Source organism: Humulus lupulus, chromosome 4 (genome assembly GCF_963169125.1).
Source record: "Humulus lupulus chromosome 4, drHumLupu1.1, whole genome shotgun sequence".
Taxonomy (NCBI): Eukaryota; Viridiplantae; Streptophyta; class Magnoliopsida; order Rosales; family Cannabaceae; genus Humulus; species Humulus lupulus.
This window is the reverse complement of record NC_084796.1, coordinates 213,155,551-213,177,323: the sequence shown is the minus strand read 5'-3', so window position 1 is coordinate 213,177,323 and position 21,773 is coordinate 213,155,551. Positions and strand designations below refer to the sequence as shown.

The 21,773-nt window shown below is 36.6% G+C and overlaps 1 protein-coding gene across 1 annotated transcript; it reads left to right on the top strand.

Moving 5' to 3' along the window:
* The first annotated feature begins 3,090 nt into the window (after nt 1-3,090).
* LOC133832865 (serine/threonine-protein kinase BSK5-like) lies at nt 3,091-8,655 on the top strand. The gene is made up of 8 exons (XM_062263147.1): nt 3,091-3,142; nt 4,370-4,503; nt 4,598-4,703; nt 4,990-5,069; nt 5,198-5,386; nt 5,811-5,857; nt 6,342-6,433; nt 8,633-8,655. The coding sequence occupies exons 1-8, from the start codon at nt 3,106-3,108 to the stop codon at nt 8,653-8,655; spliced, it is 708 nt and encodes a 235-aa protein (XP_062119131.1). The 5' UTR covers nt 3,091-3,105.
* Nucleotides 8,656-21,773: the final 13,118 nt, after the last annotated feature.

Below are 21,773 nucleotides of genomic sequence, written 5' to 3'. Positions count from 1 at the left end.
GGAATCTTGAGCTACAAGACAATGATAACTAAAGCCAAGAAACATTTTTATGAGCCTAGCTAAATATGAACATAATTTTTGTAAGTATTATCGCTTTTCAAAATAAATGATGAAATGGGGAGTAAAACAAATAAATGACCGTTTGTGGTAAATTTATCACGTTGATTATGTAGAAAAATTATTGAAAGAATATGTAACTGGATTGTATGTTGAATGCTAGGGTACATACATTGACATAGAGTAGACTTAGATGACTATTTATATATTTGTATAAAAAAAATGTAAACATTATATAATGAGTATGAAATATTTGTTGACACAACAACGTAAGAATAAAGGTAAGGTGACGTCGGAACTATAAAAACATAAGAATTAATAATGCAAGCTAGAACAGGTTCAATAGCTACATATAAGATCCTCTCGCTGGTAAAACTGACCGTTAAATTAGGTTTAATACACCCATATGTTATATAATTAGTTTTGCATTGAATTTTTAAAATATAAGGTTGAAAATAAAATGTTTTTTCTATAGCAAGATCTCACTACAAAAAAATCTTAATTTTAGTCCCAATAAAATTTGTGAATAAACACTGAAATTTTTTTGACACTAATAATAATATTATATGTATGTCCTCACTAAAATATTATAATTTGTTGTGACTAAATGTATTTTTAATCACAACAAATTTTATTAATATATACAATAAATTGTAACTAAAACTATATTAGTGATAACTTGTAATTTTTAGTCACAAATATATTTTAATAACAAGTAATACTTTTTTATAATAAAATTGACATTTTAGTCACAAAATTTATGTTGTGATAGCTTGTTGATATTCGAAGTTTAGATGCAAATTACTCAAAGTCTGAACCTGCTCGGGTAGTATGCCGATTGAATGAAGGAAAATTTGCAGTAATAATACCTATGTAGTTGAATTTGTTACACTAAAATGCCTATGTTAAAAACTTGGCGGCAATAATACATACCATTAATGATTTGGTGCACTAGTTGGTCACTAGGTCGTTAAGTCTGCCAGAACCTACATGGCTACACCTAATCAGTCCCATAATTTTAAATTTATTTAAATATTTTAAAAAATCATTTAAAAATAAATGAAAATTATTTCAAATTAAAAAAATCCAATAATATTTAAAAATAATCAAATTTTATTTTATGTATTTAAAAATAAATTTAAACTAATTTTAATTCTTATATTATCATAAAACTTTATGAGAAAATATTTTAAAAACTCATATTAAATTAAACATAAAACTAAAATTAAAAATAATCATATTTAGACTTCTTTTTTTTTTTTAAATAATGCTCTTCTTTGTCCCTTCTCTTTATTCATCTTCTTCATTTTCCCATACCTCATGTTCATCTTCTTCTTCCCCTAATCTCAAATATCATACCTCATGTTCATCTTCTTCTTCCCCTAACTCAAATATCAGACCATCATCATCATCATCATCATCATCTACTTCTTCTTCTTCTTCTTCTTCTTCTTCTTCTTTTTCTTCTTCTTTGCTATTCATCCCAGACCCAAACCCCACATTTCATTGATATTACCAAAACCCAAAAAAAAGGTCGTCTTCAACCTCTCACACTCCTGCTTTCCCGACTCCATTTCCCTCGACCACATAGAATTGAAACACCTTGTTGGTCTGTGGGCTAATAGAACCCAGACTCTTCAACTCCTTCATCTCCCCCGATCTCCTGAAACACATCTGTCTAAGGCCCATGACAACCCCATTTGAAACCCTAATATCACAACAATACCAGTTTAAACAAGTTTATACAAATTCCAAGTCAAATTTCAACACTAACTCTACAATTGATTCACTGAAACATCAACCAAAGAATAAAAAAACAAGAAAATCATAACAATCTCATTTCAAACAAGTTTATACGAATTGCAAGAACAAGAAAACAAATTGTTTATGCCTAGATCTAGGTTGAAGTTGAGGACGTTGCCCAATTGTTGTAGAACTCTGCAACTCAGTTCGTCGTCCTAGTTACACCCAGAGTTCGAACATGAGAAGTTAAGATCCCGAAATCTAGGCTCGTTAGATGTAAGCTCGAAATATGCATGGTCGTCATATGATCCTTCAGTCAGACCGCTTTGCTGTAAATACCGACCTTAAAAGCTCGAGGGTGTGTAGCCTTGAATATGTTCTGAGCTCGCAATAGCCATGGTTCACTACAACAATTTGTAGTATATATTACATTAAAAAATAGCATATATTTAGAAGTGCTATTAATGGTGGGTGATTAAAAACACACGGAACATTATATTTTGGCGCCATATGAATAAACCTCAGGCGCCAAAATGAATTTTTTTTTTTAGACTCATCTGCCAAATTCCCTAAATCTAAGTTACCCGAAAAATTTCTCTCAGCCTCCATCTCTCACTCTCGTCTCGTCTCTCCGCCCTCTCCGTCTCACGAAGTCTCACTCTCGTCTCGTCTCTCCGCCCTCTCCGCCTCACAAAGTCTCACTCTCGTCTCGTCTCTCCGCCTCACGAAGTCTCCATCTCTCACTCTCGTCTCGTCTCTCCGCCTCACGAAGTCTTCTCAACTCATCTCTGCCTCACGAAGGCACGCTCCAGAGTGGAACTCTTTCTCCGCCTCACGAAGTTGCGCTCCAGAGTGGAGCTTCTCTGCCTCCCGAGTTCTTTCTCTGCCTCAAGAAGTCACGCCTCACGAAGTCACGCCTCACGAAGTCACGCCTTCCAGAGATCTATCTCTGCCTCATGCCCACTATCTCAGGTTCGTTTCTCTCCTCGGCTTACATCTTTTTTAAGGAACGATACCATATGATTCATCCCTCTGCCCTCCAATTTGCAGCCCTTGGGTTCCTGCTCTCCGTGGGTGAGGAGTCTGTGTTCACAGGTGCTGTCTTACATTGGGGTCATCTGTCGTGCCATTTTTCTGGGCCATTGGGTTCATGTGAGGTTGCGTGGTAAAGGGTTTCTTTTTCTCAAACATCTCATATGTTTTATTTAAGAAGCTAGGTCAGTTGGGAGTCTAAGAAGTGAGCGATTAGCCAATCTGATTGGGTGTTGCTGCGAAGGAGATGAGAGGTTGCTGGTGGCCGATTTTATGCCCCATGAAACTCTCGCTAAGCATCTTTTTCACTGTAAGTTACTTTATTTCTTTATATATATTGTTGACGCGGTTCTTCGCCAACAGGTAATTAAGAGAATGAGAGAAAAGGATTAGTGCTAAATGTGAACCAAAACAGATATATGATCTTAGAGGGCGAAAGGGGTGACTCAAGACACGGTTTTTAAGTGGTTCGAAGGTTAAAATCCTTCTACTCCACTAGTCAATATTATTGATCTGTACTGAGTATTTGGTTACAAAGTATTTCTTACAAGAGATTATTTTTCCAACCCCTATCAACTCACAGGGTCTCCATATTTATTGGAGAAGGCACCTGGAAGTTGGTAGGGAGGTCATCCCATGACCTTCTTACTTGTCGTATCAATTATGTGACATTCATGATTAATTCCTAAACCTGACACATAAGTGTGGTCAAATCAATAGGTAAGGAAGTAATGGGCCGCACGGCCCAACCCCACCGTGGGTGTCTGAACACGCACGTTCCTGCTGCGTGTCCGAGAAGTCAGGGGGATATCAGACACGTGATGCCTGATATATGCATGTTTACCTTGCGTGTGTTTACTTCTCAAGGGGTCACACCCCCATATCCAGCTCGTACCCCGAGCTGCATGCTGGACTCGACCTTCGGCCTTCAGGGGACCTGCTCCAGTCTTGGACAATGGAGGGGAGCCCTTTGGTCTTCCTCGAGCTAACGACAGAAGCTCCAGTCTTAGGGGAGTTCATGAGATAACTACGATTAGTCAGCAGCTCGGCTTGCTAACCAGCCCGTGGGAAAACCAGGGCGTACATATATATATATATGTATATGTTTGTACATACTTCCGTTTCGTTTCCTTTTTATGGGTGACAATTTATTAAATAAAGCTAAAATAACTGAAAGTGAAGCTGGGAAGATGTATTTGGTTATTGTTTGGTTGAAAAATGCATTGTAGGTTTTTGACTTGTTCAAAATGACTAAGACTGAATAAAATTGATGTTTCATTCAAGATCTTTGTTGTTAAAAGGTTTTTCATGGGACTTAAAAGTGAAATATTGGTATTTAATTGCCTTGATTGCCCAAGTACTTGCTTGTTTATCATTTGGAAGTGCTATTGATGGAAAGTAGTGCTTATGAATTGATATTTCTTCTCTCAAATAAACCTCTAATGTTCATTCACGACTCAATTGAATTGAATTTAGCTAAGAATGATTTGTGACTTTTTTTTTGGATAGTTTGTTTCTTATGATTGCACTGTTATAGGGGATGCTCAACCAGTGAAATGGGCCATGAGATTGAGGGTGGCTTTGCATCTGACACAAGCTCTGGAATACTGTAGCAGCAAAGGGCGTGCATTGTATCACGATCTCAATGCCTACAGGGTTTTATTTGATCAGGTAACAATGGTTTCTTTGATATATAGTTTTTATTTTTATTTAACACATTTAATTAAAATAATTTACTATTGAGTTGGCTATGATCAATTATCAGGATGGAAATCCCAGACTATCCTGCTTTGGCCTCATGAAGAATAGCAGGGACGGCAAGAGTTACGGTACAAACTTAGCATTCACTCCTCCGGAGTACCTGAGAACTGGTATTTTTGTTTGCTTGAATAAGTGAAATAATGTGTTCTTTTAATGTGGATTATCATTGAACGGGCATCACTATGTTAGATATTTGCAACTGAAGAGCCATTTCTTCATGACTTTAGTCATGGAAATTCCAAGAAAAATTATGTTGATGGAAAAAGCATTGATGTACTATTTTCCTCATGATATCTTTGGCTGACGAGTATAAAATATTTTTTTTATGAAGCTGAGAGAATTTAGTCTGGTAGCAATATGATATATACATTATACGATTCAATTCTTTGTTGACAGGTAGAGTGACACCAGAAAGTGTGGTTTACAGCTTTGGAATGTTGGTGTTGGATCTTCTGAGTGGAAAACATATACCCCTAGTCATGTGAGTTCACACTTTATTCTTACTACTACTAGTAAATATATGTACATACGTTCATAAGCACATATCTCTAGTTTTAACTGGATAATAAGTTGGATCCACATTGTTGGTTTATATTGTTTGCAGGCACTTGATCTAATTCGTGGCAAGAATTTTCTGATGCTTATGAATTCTGCTCTAAAGGGTAATTTTTCAAATGATGATGGAACTGAACTTGTGTGTTTAGCTTCCCGCTGTTTGCAGTATGAAGCACGTGAGAGACCAAATGCAAAGTCTCTTGTCACTTCTTTCATGTCTCTTCAGATAGAAACAGAGGTGTGTACTCTGCTTGATCCTTTCATTTTTATGTTTAGTAAATTTGTTCTTCTATTTTATTAGTTATCTTTTTGCCTGAAATACTATTTTTTGGACACTACCTTTATGTATTTTTTTGTAATGATGAAATGGAGATCATTGGCACTTGTCTAATTGAGGATACAACCAAATTGGATTGTGAGATTTTGGCCATTTGATAATTGAAAATTTGTTTCCATATGCAAGCAAATTATGAAATTATTGAAACCTGCCATCCTCATTTGATAATGACCAAGTGCTTATCTCCAATTACTCAACATGGTATGTACTCAACTTAGTTTTTTCTTTTGTTTCTTAGTCATTGAGTTAATATAATATATGGCTTCAGTGTATTCTAGTTTCTTGTTTGACCTTTTATTTTCTTGAGTTCTTTTATTCCTTCCAGCTTTTCCTCTATTCTAAAGTTGTTTTTGAACTAAGAGGGATGAGAAGGTATTTAGCAACTTTATTTTATAATTTAATTTATATTAATAACAAGGATGGAAGGAATCCATTGAGCGTTTCTGTGGCTGCCTAGTAATAATTTTACAGAATAGGTCTATATCTATATGCAAATTTATATTATTTAGGCTTCTTTCTTTGATACTTTTGATAATTAATATGGTTTTTTAAGAGTTACTATAAGCACTTAACAATTTGTGATTCCGACAATGTTTTGGTAAAAGATGAAAGTATCTTTAGAATGGGTCTATTATTAAGAGTTGATCATTTATGCGTTAATTTCATCTAATATAAATATTCAACTGATTGCTTTTTGACATAGTGGTTATATAATATTTTGTATTGATTGCTTTTAGCCAGGTCTTAATGAGAAATTAAAATGCATGAAGCAACATGCTTTTAGATCAGTTCACTTAATATTATTGACTTCGATTTAAAAGGAATGATTTCTTTTTTCTTATTATTTTTAAAATAGATTTTGGGAGATGAAAAGAGTGGAAATGGATTATGCAAACAATGATAATCTTGGAAAAGCAGTTGAGAAGAGTCTTAGTAGCATTCTAGCAAGTGAGTTTTATTTAAAGATGCGTGTTAGATTTAAAATTGTTCAAAAATCTTATTATTTGCATAGATTGATATGGTAAATAACTTAAATGTATTGAAAACTATATTTTATGTTATAAGAGAATTTGAAAACTAATATTGGTGGGGCTTTAGTATGATTTATGCTTACTTAGTTGTGGCAGAGGAATTGGTTCGTAGTAATTAGTTGGAGGATGCCTCCTAATTAAAGGTCGAATGATGACTCCTAATTAAAGGTTGTAAGAGTTTTCATTTTTTTTAATGATGACTCCTAATTAAAGGTCGAATGATGTTGATAGTTTATTAATTGGTATGTAATTTTTCTTTTATTTTAGTGGCTTCATTGGATTTCAAATTGGAGGGAACTTTATTTGCAGCAGTTTGCAAGAGGTATGTTTTCTTTTATTTTTGTTAAAATACTTTGCAAATGTTAGAGGAGTTCGAATATCTTAGATATTCATCCATAGTGAAGTAGGTTCTGAGATTATTATTATTGTGTGTTGCGGTGATAACGGAAGGTTGAGAACTTGTGTGTATTAGTGAAGTAGGTTCTGAGAAATTTGTGTGCTGCGGTGAGATAAGGAAGAAAACTTGTGTGTTGTTTGAATATTTTGAATTGATAATGATTGATGGTTGATTAATAAATATGGCTGGAATGTTTTCTGATTTTCTGTTAGTTATTTGATGTATATCTAATAAACTTCAAAAACCATAGAAATTTGAAAGTAGAATCGAAACCCATGTGGGGAAATGTATTAGAATAATTATAGAAATAGCTTCTTGCAATTCAAAAACTTGGGTAATAAAATGTAAAACATTTTTTAGTGCAAGGCTAGTACATAAAATTTTTTAGTTTGAATATATACATCAAAAACCAAATACAAAAGAAAGAGTAACATCCCATTAACAAAAGTACTATTTATGAGAAAATTCTCTAGATATTTTCCTGTTTAAAATTTATATATTAAGTGCAAGTCTTGTAGAATACCAAAAAAGGTAGTTCTAGCATATGAAAAACAAATGCATACATTGAAAATAAAGAAAAGAACTAAAGAAGTTAACATGTTCCTTTTTATTTTTTTTATGGAAAGTAAAGAAAAGAACTAAAGAAATTAAAATGTTCCTTTTACTTTGTATTTTATCCCATTGATTCATACAAAGTTTAGCTTCTATTTAAAAATGAATAAATAACCTTAAAACTAACAAACTACACAAAAAATCTTAGTTTCTGATCTTTCCTGCTTTAACATATCCTCAATATCCGAAAATTCTTTTATAGAACCTTGAAGATCCAAAGACAAGCCTTCAAATTGGGATTTAACTTCCTTTAATGAGTTTGAAACCTCTGTAAACAGTAGTATCCCTTTTGTATACACCTATAAAAGATTAGAGGATCAATATTATTACCCTATATTAATTATCCATTTTCTTAAACCTCTGTAAACATGAAATATTTAATGTAATATGCTTCATAAGATGTAATGTAATAACCAATATTCACGAGTTCATGAGTAGGTGACAAGCCAAAAACATCAAACAGTGCAAATAAATCTTCTAAAGTACATGTATACGTAGTTTATCAACTTCAATCATTAACAGAGATCCTAAATTCCCAGTGAGAATTTCCAAAGCATCCACATACTTTGCTTGTTGCTCCAATATAGAAATGTATACCATTAGAGTTGCACTAATTCAAGGTTTTAGCATATAATCAATTGACAATAGAACAAAAAAAAATTTGGTGATATATTAATATAGAGAATATTAAAGCATGTATGTATGGGAGAAGATGATATATAAAATTGTTTTAGTACAATATCGTTGTATGAATATACACAGATCAAGCTAACTAGCTAGCTCTAGTCTTCCCGTTCACACATAAAATTGGGAATTTGTTTTTTGTATGTTCTAGCAGCTAGTGCCTTTTGTGTTTAATTAAAGAACAATTGTTAATTTATTAAAAAAAAAAAGAACAAGAATTCATGCCTATAATGTCTGAAGTGATTAGGGCACCCCCTAGAGGTTTTTATGACATGGAAAATTATGATGAGCAAGAATTCATGCCTATAATGTCTGAAGTTACTGAATCTAGGTTATATAATGTAGTGGAAGATGAGCAATATGTTAGAGATGATTGTGAGGGTATATTAGTTTGATTATTGTTGTGTTTTTTGTAAATTGTAGAAGATGTTGCACTTGACATTTAAAGTTGTAATCAATGGAAATTCCAGTTTATACTTCAGCTCATTAATTGGTTGTTTCTTATTTGTGTATTTTTAGCGAAGAACTCTTGAAAACATGTCTTTTATTTATTTACTTAGTTTTTGCTGGCAGTGGCTAGACTGTAATACGGATGATTTCCCATCATCTCTTTGTAATACAATCTGGTTTCTTATAATAAAAAATAAATCTTAATAAATACCTAACAGCATACACTCAACATCATAGCAGCCAAATAACAAAAAAAAGAATAGTACCATAAATCAACAAAAACGATTGAATTTAATTCAGCGATAAATTCTAGATCATTTCTCAACACAAACACCTAAACTTGCAAGAATTAGCTGACCAATTAGCAGTAGACATCAAAACTGCCAAAGCCCTCAAGCTTAAACTGCTGGTACATATTCTTCTCTATTTTTCGTAAAAGCAATGTATGATCTCCCTCATTCTACAACTATTTCGTTGATCAATAAATGCTGTGTTTGTGTCCTAGGTAGGCATGTTCATTCCTCAAATACATATTGCTGGATACATGCATATATGGACTTTGTGTTGAAAACATATACCCACAAATACAAATACTTTACATTTATAGCACATTCCTAAAGGTGTTTGATATAACATTTATTACTGTTTCTCTCTATCTTTTGGGAAGTTGAAAACAATATCTTCTATCCATAGCAATGGAGTTTTTTTTTTCTTATTTTTGGAAGGCTCCCAAACATAGTTTTTGCCTTTCTTATAAGCTGCAATTTAAAGTATCCAGGCATGTTTCTATTTTTTTAAACCAAAATCATGTCTGTTCCAGACTTTCAGGGTGCAAAAAAATAATTATGTTACCAAGCAAGAAGGCCTAAAAGGTGCAGTCATTTGAAAACAGTTTAAGCTGGAATGTGTATGAAAACAAACATTCAAAAACAAAACAAAATTATACATGCATGATAGCAACCAAATAAAGAAATGATACGCTTCTATAAAATATTGAACAGTTAACAGAAGAGTTGCCAAAATAAAAGTCTTAACCAAGCCTACCCAAAAGAGTGTTCTGAACCTTTGAATCATTATCAACCACCTCTTGTTCCTCTTCAATTTCTTCATCATAATTTTCATCGTCAAATACAGATGCAGTAGGCTTCAAAGTAGCCAGTGAATTAGAAATGTATGCCTTTTTGGGCAAAAGATAGTCCTCCTCAGTGGTCGCTTGAACCTCTGGTCCTTCATACTGCTCATCAAAGTCTTCATAATCAACAACATCTTCAGCCTTCTCATCATAATCTATGTGTGAGAGAAACACAATGAACATAATCAGAAAGTTTGACAAAATGAAATGAGCTAAACCATAGACTTTAGAAAACATATTATTTATACATTATTTTATTTTGTTTAATAAGAACTAGACCCTACTATTGTCAAAGACAAAATATAAAGGAGATGAAAAGTCCACTAAAATCCAAATAACAAAAAATGCTCAATCTCTTGAAAAACCAAAAATACAATTCCTGAATTCTTTTTAAACAAATCACTGAGATGCCTACTTTAGCCCAAATAATATCAATCTCTTTTTCAATATTAAAAAATTTATCTTGTCCCTTTCTAAGCACAATGACCAACAAATAGCCATCACAGCAGAATCCCACAGCTACTTTCTATTTTCGTTACCCACTCCTAAAAATTGAAACTTAACAAATTTACAGAGTATTGTAAAGTAATCCAAAAAGCCTCCAACTATAAATAGTTTTACATTTATCCACAATCTTTCAGAAAAAGGCAATGAATAAATAAATGATTGACTGTCTCATTGCTGGTTTTATGCAAAACACCAGCTCTGAGACAGAGCAGAATGATCCTTTCCAATAGACATAGTGAGTTCCATTCATGTAGAAAGTAAACAGCTAAAATCTTAGAATTTAAATTTGTCCTTTAAAAGTACTTCCTCAATTTCACAATCGTCCCAAAATCCAAGTCTTTCTTCTATTTCTACCTTAACCCTCACCTGAATATGCAAATATTGTACAGTGAAAAATCATGTTGCTTCTAGGTTCTCCAAGCAAGAGTTTTCTATGACAGCTATTGTGATGTAATACTAGTGATCTACTTATGGGTTCAAATCAAACCATTACACTAAAGAAACTGAGAAATGCCAGGGTCCTCCAAAAGTATAAAGAAACTCTTCAAGAGGAGTATAGCAATTTGGCATTCTATACTTGTCAGATATACACTTATAGGAACCAAAAATTCTACAAAGAACTAAATAGGATATGTAAAGCTACCTCACATATATATATTCTCTTAGTCACTAAGTAGACTAAGTGCTGGCACTAAGAATATTCTCTTAGTCAACATATGTCTTTTATTTATTTATTTTTTGCTAGCAGTGGCTACTAAAACAGTCGTATGTAATGTAAAAATTCTACATTTTTATGGAGTGGAAAAAGTAAATATAAAATAATATGAGGATAAAAGTGGCAAAAATGGACCAAGAGATGCTTATCCGCTCTTTTACTATTAGTTTGACACTTTGAATTTTTATTTCTTTGATGCCAAGAATGACTGTTTATTTCTTTCTTTCTGACTTTTATTATAAGTTTTTTTTTGTGATAATTGATAATATGTTGTTATATATGATTTTTGTAACTCATCAAAATTCATACTAATTATAGAAACAGTTGATCAGAAACTAGTCAAAGAGTTTGCCAAGTACAAGATATGTCACCTCCATCTACAAAAGGAAAGAGGCCAAAACACATACCTACAGGAAAATTAGTTAAACTCCTCAATGAAAAGAGGAAGAGCTTTAGACTAAATTTGGAAATGGATAAGGTTGTTGAAGAGAGATATGGAGCAAGTGCACAAAGGATGATGAATTGAAGGATGGAGCAAGTTTCACGCATGGTTTACTTTTGTGTATCTTGTAATGTTTCTATTTTTCATTTTTGAAGTAAAAATTGTTCAAGATTATAAAACTTTATTATGTTATGCTTTCAAACTTAAGTTAGAACTAAGATCTCATGAAGTAGACACATTCATGGTTTGAATTAGTTATTGTTTAATGTAATACTTATGGTTTATCAATCTATTGAGAATTACATTTTATGATTAATTTTGATTTTTTTTTATCAAAATACAATAATGAAAATCTTTCAATTAAAAAAAAACCATATAAGTATACTTATCAAAATAAAATTTAAAATTTTATTACTATATGTTATGATTTAAAAACATATTATAAGCGTAAAAAATCGTTATGGTTTATATAATATAACAAACTAAAAATATTATCAAAATAATAAAATGTAACAGTTGAAAAGTGTTATGAAAAAAGTACAAGATTAAACTTCAAATTTATAACCAAAAACTCTATCTAAATGTTATTATTTGAATATTATAGCACCTAAAAATGTGTTATTGAATAGTTTAAGATAACACCGAACATAACATTCAAAAACTGTTATAGAAAAGATTGGACTTTTAATAACAGGGGCTATGTTAGCATTTTCAGAAGTGTTATCAATAGTCCCGGTTAGCAGTTTTTAAGTGTTATGAATACTATTTTTTCTTGTAGTGGTTTGACCTTTGTATATATTTACCTGATACATCTTTTGCCTTCAGACGAGATGGTTCGAGCTCGGCAAGCGTAAGCTCGAATGTGATGACTTCGTCAATGGTTACGTGTTCTGAGCATAGGCGAAGTTAGATGACGAGCTCGTGATTGACAAAAAGTCTCAGAAATGTAATTGACTTTGTACCTGAGCTAATCGGCTACATATGAATGTATTTATTATTGTAAAATCCAAATATTTAAGGGATATTATTTAAATTGTTATCCAATCCCACATTTTATGGGATGCTTCCGTGTACGTAGGAAATAATGCATTAAATAACATTATATTATTTGATTTACAGAATATTTTCCCGAAATATGTGGGAATGAATTCTGAACCTTCTTTATAAATATATAGAAGGAAACTCCATTTGTAGATGACCGAAATTCTGAGATTTTGAGAGAAAACTCTGGGCAACTATTCTCTGAAGAGTTTCCAAAAAACTCCCAAATACTATTAACACACACTCGTGAACTAGGCAGATTTAACTACTGAACTACGTAAAAAACCTCATGTTTTCATCTTCTTTTATTTCCTCTGATATATTCTAGTTTAATTGCTCTCCTTTTTAAGTTGACAAAAAATGGTGTCAATAGTTTGGTGCTTTCATTGAGAGCCATTAAATAGTGCGTGCATGAATCTGTTTAGTCAGAAAGCCTCTCGAATTAGCAATGGTTGCAAATGATCCCAATATTCCTGAGGAGCAAATTTTAGATGAAAATGAGTACCCCTGGCGCCCTAGAAAGCAGCCAATGGCGAATTATGATCCCAGCGATAGGAGTGATTCATCCGACTCTCGGGGTCCACTTGCCCCCAAGATCGATGAGGATATGTACTACAATCCCGAGAGATATGTCCCAATCGTGGAACTCGAGAATCGCCAGCTATGTAAACAGTTGGCAGAAGCTAAAAAACGCAACGAAGAGCTAGCCAGACTAGCTACTGAAGCGCAGACGGCTCAGGCCCCACCATCACAAAATGCCCAGGCTTCACCTCTGCGCGACGTTCAGGCCCCACCTCGTAGGCCTCGAGGGCGGCCGTGTAAAAACACAGCCACCATAAGAGTGGAGCAATGTCCGCCACCAGTAGAGCAGCCTGTCCCACCGAGACCCGGAGAGGTAACCAGGCTGATGGTGCTGCCAACTCAACTGCAGAGGCACCAGTAGGAATAGGGAATAACCGAGCCCCCTCAGAGGCTTGGACCCAAAATCCTAGTGCCACGCAGAATGTACCAGAGCCTGACCGAGCAAATTCAAGGCCTTCTAAGCCCCATAATGGACGACAGCCACCCTCTCCAATAAGGCACCCACCATCGCCAATAAGGCACCCCTCACCAATTCAGAGGGATGCACAACCGGCCCATCGTGATAGGGAAAGGCGAGCTGGGTGAAGTCATGGGAATGAAGAAACTGCTAGGGAGCGTAGGGGTCCCCATCCCACGAGGAGCTGAATGTCTCGATCCAAAACTATTGAGACAAGGAGACTAGCAAGAAACTCATCTCGTAATAATCATGCAATGAGCCATATCAACGAAAGCTCGGGTGACACTAGGTCCGTGAGTATATATAACCCGGAACCCAAGAACGCCGAAAATCGAGGAGATCACCCATGAACCCGGAACCAAGAAAGGATTGAGCAGTTGGAGAGAGCATTCAGGCTCTTGCAGAACGAACGTAGTCGGGAATGGGACGAAGAGTTCGATGAGGAACTCAAGCCCTTTGCTCTACATATCTCTAGCACCCCATTTCCTCAAGGATTTAGAATTCCTCATGTCCTGCCATTCTATGGAAATTCAGATCTGTACAGCCACTTAAGCACGTTCAACACAATTATGCGAGCTAGCAATGTAGGCTACGAGCTCAGGTGTATGCTGTTCCAAGCCTCTCTCACGGGACCAGCAAAAACCTGGTTTGAAAAATACAAGAGGCATTTGATTGCCTCCTGGGATCAATTGTCGAAAGATTTCAAGAAACAATTCAAAGCCATGGTCGGCATCAGGCTCAAGGCTTCAGCCTTGACCAATGTCCAGCAGCAGCCAAATGAGTCACTGAAAGGTTATCTTACAAGGTTTAACTTGGAAGTCACCGGAGCTCATGATGTCGACGACAGTGGCCATTTAATAACCGTTCGAGCTGGAGTAATGCCTGGAAGTCCTCTCTGGGAAGACTTGCAAAGAAATCCTGTAAGATCCTTAACCGAGTTCAATCGAAGAGCTTAGAGGTTTGTTAATGTAGAGGAGGTGAGGTCAGCATTGAATATGACCTCTCATCCCGCAACTACAACAACGAACGCTAACTCTGCCTCAACCTCGACAGATTCTACAATTTCCAAACCCCCCAGGGACAACCCTTCCAAGAGAAAGAAAAATGAAGGGAATAACCCCAAGGCGGATGGGGGAAAGAAGAAGAAAGGGGAAAGATACTTCTCTGTATACAAGGTGTATACCGAGCTCAATGAGTCTCGGGAGAATATCTACCTGGCTAATGAAAACCAGGTCCCTTTCAGATGACCTGACCCCATGAGGAACCAAAAGGAAAAAATAGATTCTAGCAAGTATTGTAGATTCCACAGGGATATCAGGACCGAAGGATTGATCTCGAGGGGGTATTTCGGACAATACATAAGGAACCAACCACTCAGGCTTCCACCAGCCAGAGGGCAGTCGCTGCACTAACAGCCTCAAACAATAACTCCCAAGCTCGGGAGGATGATCGACCCCCTCCGATTGATGGAGAAGATTTTGTAACCATCTCGGGGGGGGGGGGGGGGGGGGGCATATCGCAGGATCGGGCAGGAACGCCCAGAAAAGGTATGTGAATGAGTTAAAAACTGGGGACGGATCTCCCTACGAACCCGAACCCAGAGCTCTAAAGCAACAACGAGCTGAAACTCAACCCATAACTTTCACTAAAGATGACATCTCTCACGTATAATTCCCTCATAATGACCCTCTGGTCATCACCCTTCAACTCGCAAACAAGAGGGTGCACCGAGTCCTAATTGACAACGGAAGCTCAGTGAATATCCTCTATAAGGCTACTTTAGAAAAGATGGGACTCGCGCTTCGCGACCTAAAAGCCTGTGCAACTACGTTGTACGGCTTTTCAGGAGAATGGATTGCCTGCATGGGATCCATCGAACTCCTTGTAATCTTGGGAGACTACCCAGTCTCTGTAACCAAGATGATTGAATTCGTCATGTTGGATCTCCCATTGGCCTATAACGTACTGCTCGGGAGACCCGCCCTTGAAGGGCTGGGGGCAGTTTCATCTGTTAGGCATCTGGCCATCAAGTTCGCGACTTCTAATGGCATTGGGACTCTAAAATGGGACTAGCTCACAGGGAGGGAATGCTACAACATTTCCGTTAGAGGGAAAAAGCAAGTAAGTGCATAAGCACTTGTTGTGATTCAGAATAAGGATGGGACAATCTTCGAAATAGACGAAGAAATTGACCCTAGAGTATAGGAGAAGGCTGACCTCGAGCCATTGGAAGAGCTCGAAGAGGTTAAGCTCAGAAAAGCTGACCCTCCAAAGACTGTGATGGTGGGAAGAAACCTTCCTGAAAAAGTAAAATAGCAATTAATTTGCATCCTAAGGGGAGACCAAGATGTTTTCGCTTGGTCACATTTGTACATGGTAGGGATAAACCCGAATATAATGAGCCACGTGCTCAATATCGACAAAAGCTTCTCCCGAAGCAACAAAAACGAAGGCTCCTCGACAATGATAGAAAGAAAGCCTTGAAGGAAGAGGTTAACAGGTTAAAGGAAAATCGGTTCATACGAGATGCCTTCTATCCTGATTGGATTGCCAATCCGATATTGGTTCCGAAACCTAATGGAATGTGGCGAACTTGCATCGATTACTTCGACCTCAACAAGGCATGCCCAAAAGATTGCTTTCCCCTACCTTGGATTGATCAGCTCGTAGATGCCACAGCTGGGCACGGACTTATGTCATTCATGGATGCTTATTCTGGATATATCCAGATCGCCATGCATGCACCCGACCAAGAACATACGAGCTTTGTAATTGATAAAGGGTTATACTGTTACAATGTTATGCCCTTCGGGCTAAAAAATGCTGGAGCAACATACCAAAGACTTGTGAATAGGATGTTCTCCGAGCAGATAGGTAATAACATGGAAGTGTATGTTGATGATATGTTAGTCAAATCTAAACATAACGATAACCATGCCGACAACCTCGAAGAATGCTTTGTCATGCAACGGAAATACAACATGAAACTCAACCCCCAAAAATGCTCTTTTGGAGTATCGTAGGGGAAGTTTCTGGGCTTCATAGTGAACGTGCAAGGAATAGAGGTTAATCCTGACAAGATCCAGGCGTTAATTGACATGCCCTCACCTCGAAAGCATAAAGATGTCCAAAACTTAACTGGACGGATGGCGGCGTTAAGTAGATTTGTCTCTAAATCTACAGATTGATGTCTTCCATTTTTCAACCTTTTGAGAGGAGGCAAAAAGTTTGAATGGACAAAGGAATGCGAGCTCGCATTCCAGGACCTAAAGAAACACCTTGCGAAACCTCCGATCTTGTCAAAACCTATCTCGCTACGACCGAGCACGCCATCAGTTCTATGCTCGTCGGAGAAGACCAGAAGGTGCAAAAACAAATGTACTATGTCAGCAAGAGGTTACTGGGGGAAGAATCGAGATACCCAATAATGGAAAAACTGGCTCTTAGCCTGATCCACTCATCTTGAAAGCTCCGGCCTTACTTCCAAGCACACCCCATCCATGTGCTGACTGACCAACCACTGCAACAAGTCTTGTCTAAACCAGAGGCCTCGGGCAGATTGTTGAAATAGGTTGTTGAACTCGGACAGTTTGAGATCACTTATCATCCGAGAACAACTATAAAAGGGCAGGCTCTGGCAGACTTTATTGTGGAGTGTACAGGAGTATCCGATGACGAGGTTATAACCTAAGTCCGCGAGCTGTGGAAGCTTTACGTCAACGGATCTTCCAATGAAAATGGATCGGGGGAAGGAATCATATTAGTCACTCCAACTGGGAAGCGATTGCACTCCGCCTTGAGGTTTGGCTTCAAAGCATCAAATAATGAAGCTGAGTACGGAGCTTTATTGGAAAGACTCCGGATAGCCAAGGAACTCAAAGCCAAAGAAATACATTGTTATAGTGATTCGCAATTGGTAGTCAACAAAATCCTAGGGGAATATCAGGCTTGTTGCACAAGGATGGTCGCATATTTAGAAAAAGTTAAAGCGGCGCTCGAATATTTTGAATTCTATTCCAAAGAGCAGGTTCCCCGAAAGCATAATTCAAATGCAGACGCTCTAGCCAAGCTTGCCACGTCCAGCGAAGTTGAAAAGCTAAACGTAGTAACAATAGAGCACCTGTCGACTCCCAGTATCAGCGAGACTGAGGAGGAAGATGTATTTATGATTGACTCTTAACCAACCTGGATGACCCCAATAGTAGATTACCTCGAAACCGACATTCTCCCAGCAGAACAGAACAAGGCTTGAAAATTGATTTATCAGATTCCAAGATACACTATTATGGAAGGAAGGTTATATCGGTGAGGATATTCTATGCCATTACTTCGATGTGTGACTCCACCCGAGGCAAAGAAAATCCTAGAAGAAATTCATGAAGGATTTTGTGGAGACCACACTGGGGGCATAGCCTATCAAAGAAAATTATAAGACAAGGATACTTTTGCCCACTATCAAAGAAGATGCGTTCGAGTATGTAAAGATATGTGATAAATGCCAGCGTTTCGCTACGATTCTGCGAGCTCCTCCATCCGAGCTAACCATGATTACCTCCCCATGGCCATTTACGGTGTGGGGAATCTATCTCATAGGTTCGTTGCCAACCGACAAAAGTGGAGTGAAGTATGTAGTGGTCGCGATCGATTACTTTACAAAATGGGCCGAGGTCGAACCTCTAGCAACAATTACATCGAAAAAAGTCCTGGACTTTGTGGTAAAGAACATCATCTGCCGATATGGAATGCCAAGGAAAATAGTATCAAATAACGGTACTCAATTCGACTTTGAATTATTCACCCATTTTTGTGAAAAAATGGAATAATAAAAAGCTTCTCCTCTGTTGCCCATCCCCAAGCAAATGGCCAAGTCGAAGCGGTAAATAAGACTCTCAAGAGTTCTATGAAAAAGAAGTTGGAAGAAGCTAAGGGAAAATGTGTTAGGAAAATATTGTTTTGCCTCAATGGAAATGATTATAATATTATAACTCTATGCAATAATATTACAAGTAAATATAGATTGATTAAATAAGGTTACAACTCTATAACTGAAAATACAAATAAACTAAAGAAAGGAAGAAGATGATGATGAAGAAGAGAATAGTGAGAATACAACTCTAAGCAAAAGATTACAAGTAAAATAAAGTGTTTAGACCAAAAGAAAAGATTACAACTCTTAAAAAAAATATACAAGTAAATAGAACAAGAGAATAAGAAGAAAAGCAATAGAATAAAAAGAAGAACAAAAGCACAATCAAACTCTCACTTACACAACCTAAGTGAAGAGGATTGGGGATCACCAACTTGAACAAGGTTTAAAACCTTTGTCCAAAAGCTTATTTCCCCCTAACTCAAGCACTAAGGGATCTCTCTCAGATATTGGAAAAGCTTTCTGGAATTATCAAGCCTCAAGGTGTTTCTAGCCAAGTGCTCTAGTGGATAGAAAATGTTGTGTCTTACAAGTGAGCTATAGGCTCCTATTTATAGAGTTTAGAGACACCCTTTGAATTTCAAATTCCACCAACCCCCATGGCTGTTACCAATGTTTAATTGGATTAATATGGAATTAAAAAAGATATTTGAGAGTTATTTGGGATTTTTGAGCCGTTCAACAAATATTGAAAAAACTGGAAATTGGTCAGTTTTTTGGCCTGTGGCCGCAGCCAGAGACAATGGTGGCCGCGGCCACTGACCAATTTCAGCACAAAAAATTGTGTTGTTTTTCCAAACAGTTCCAAACCCTCCCAAATGATTTTGTAACTCCCAAAACACATTATTGGGGTTAAAATCATATCTCTAACAGCCATATCACATATGGCTTTATGAAATTCATCTCAATATTGTGTAACAACAATTTTACACAATAAAGGGTAATATTTGGAAGTTGCAAATTTGTAACACCAAATATGTTACATTATTTGGATATATCTCATATATCTAAATATTGTAACTCTCTATTATATGTTACAATATGTGACACACTTTGTCACATTTATTTAATCTAAAACATTATATTATAATATAATATAATTTTACATTATATTATAAAATAATATAACAAAATGGCCCGAGGAGTTACCCCAAGTTTTGTGGGCATATCGAACTACAGCTTGCACTTCAATAGGACATACCCATTTTTCCCTGGCATATGGATGCGAGGCCATGCTACCAATTGAGGTCGAAATACCCACTATTCGAAGTCATGCTTATGATCAAGCCTCGAACCAATCCCAGCTCAAAGTAAGTCTGGACCTTATTGAAGAAAGGAGAGATGAAGCTCAATTGAGGAATGCATTGTATCAACAATGAGCTACTCGATATTTCAATAAAAAAGTTCAAGACAGGAAGTTCGGATTGGGAGACTTAGTGTTAAGACGTGTGTTCCTAGCTACAAGGGACCCGGCTACTGGCGTACTTGGGCCTAATTGGGAAGGACCTTACCAAATCGAGTTAGTTATCAGACCTGACGTCTATAAATTGGCAAGATTAAACGGAGAATTGGTACCACGAGCTTGGAATGGCAAACATCTACGACCTTACTATCAATAGTGTAGGAATGATGTCTCATGTAACCATGCTTGTCTATCTTTACAAAGTTTTTGTTAATAAAGTGTTCAATTTTGATTAAAAGTCATTTTTGTTTCAATATGTTGTATTTTTTGCAAACTCTCTTAATTTAATAACCTATGATCTCACTCATAGGATATTAAGGGGGCATCAGTGGTATAGATACCATAAGTTTGAAAAAATAAACAACTCCAATATAGCATACACAAAAACTAACAAATGTCTAGACCGTTAACCCGACATAGAAGTTAAAAGTGTATTCTAGAAATAAGTGTCTAGATATAACCAGATGTGCGAGCTAAGATAATTTGGACGAAACCAGATTATTAAAAATAAGTGTCTGGATATAACCAGATGCGCGAGCTAAGATAATTTGGACGAAACCAGATTATTAAAAATAAAGTGTCTGGATATGACTAGATACGCGAACTAGTGCGATCTGGAAATAACTAGATCGAAAATATATAAGTGTATGGATTATGAACCAAACACGACCTAAATAGTTTTGGAACAAACCGGCTAAAATTGATCAACACAAGTGGGAAAAAGATAAACCTACTATGAGCTAAGTCGGTACCGAGGCTGGAGTATTTTGCAACAAAAGTTTCGACCTCATAACCTCAAGGAACTGTCCGAGGAAGTGGAAAAGTGACTAAAAAGCAAGATACAACTAAACTACTTAGCTTACATATCACTTAAGTACTTCCAAGTGCGTGGTAAAAGTAAGATCCGGCCTTGACAAATAACGAGATCAGATATGGATATATCGAGCAAACTATGCGTGAATGCATTGAAACTCGAGCTTAAATCCAACATATGTTTGTATGAATAAACTAACATGAAGGCAAAAATCTAATATAAATTGCTTAAAATATTTCGATCTGAGAAATGTAAAGCAAAAATATTAAAATAAAAGTCGAACATGGTATTAAAAATATCAAATGTAAATAGCTCTTTTACGAGCTATAAATTTTTTTCGCCCCAAGGGCATGAAAAAGAAAGGCCCTAAACTTTACCAAAATTCTTTAAATGGGACGCACATGATCAAGGTCTAGGAAGCAGGAGCATCCCCCTTGACAACACTTCACCCTTCCTTAGCCTTTTCAGCTTCCTCCTGAGCAGCTTCCTCCGCCTCCAGCCGAGCTTTCCATTAAGCCAGAAGCTCATCCTCAAAGGAGCCTAAGAAGTCCGTGTCAAGATCGGCGTTGTTGGCCCAAATTCTATACATGGCCATGTCAACTGCTCGATCCTTCCTTTGCTTAAACTCTTCGAGTAGGTGAGCCTTTTCGCCCTCCATTATCTCGAAGGTGGCCTTCTTATCCTTCTCAAGCTTGGCGTTCAGCTTTTCAAGCTCCTCAGCCCTGGCGCTCTTCTCTCTGAGCTCGGCGTTCAGCTTCTCAAGCTCCTCAACCCTGGAGCTTTTCTCTTTGAGCTCAGCCTTCAGGTTCGACTTTGCAGCTTTGAACTCGTCAGCGAGCTTAAGTTGGAGACCCTTCGACTCCTAGGCATAGGACATGCTCGCATGAACCTCGTTGTTCAGCTTGTAATTTAGCTGAGCAACTGCAGCGAGAGCCTAGCACACAAACAAATCAAGTTAGAACATACTCTAAAGCAAAATTACAATAAATAACGAAATAAGATAAATTACCAAGGAGATGAGCTTGGTACTCTTGT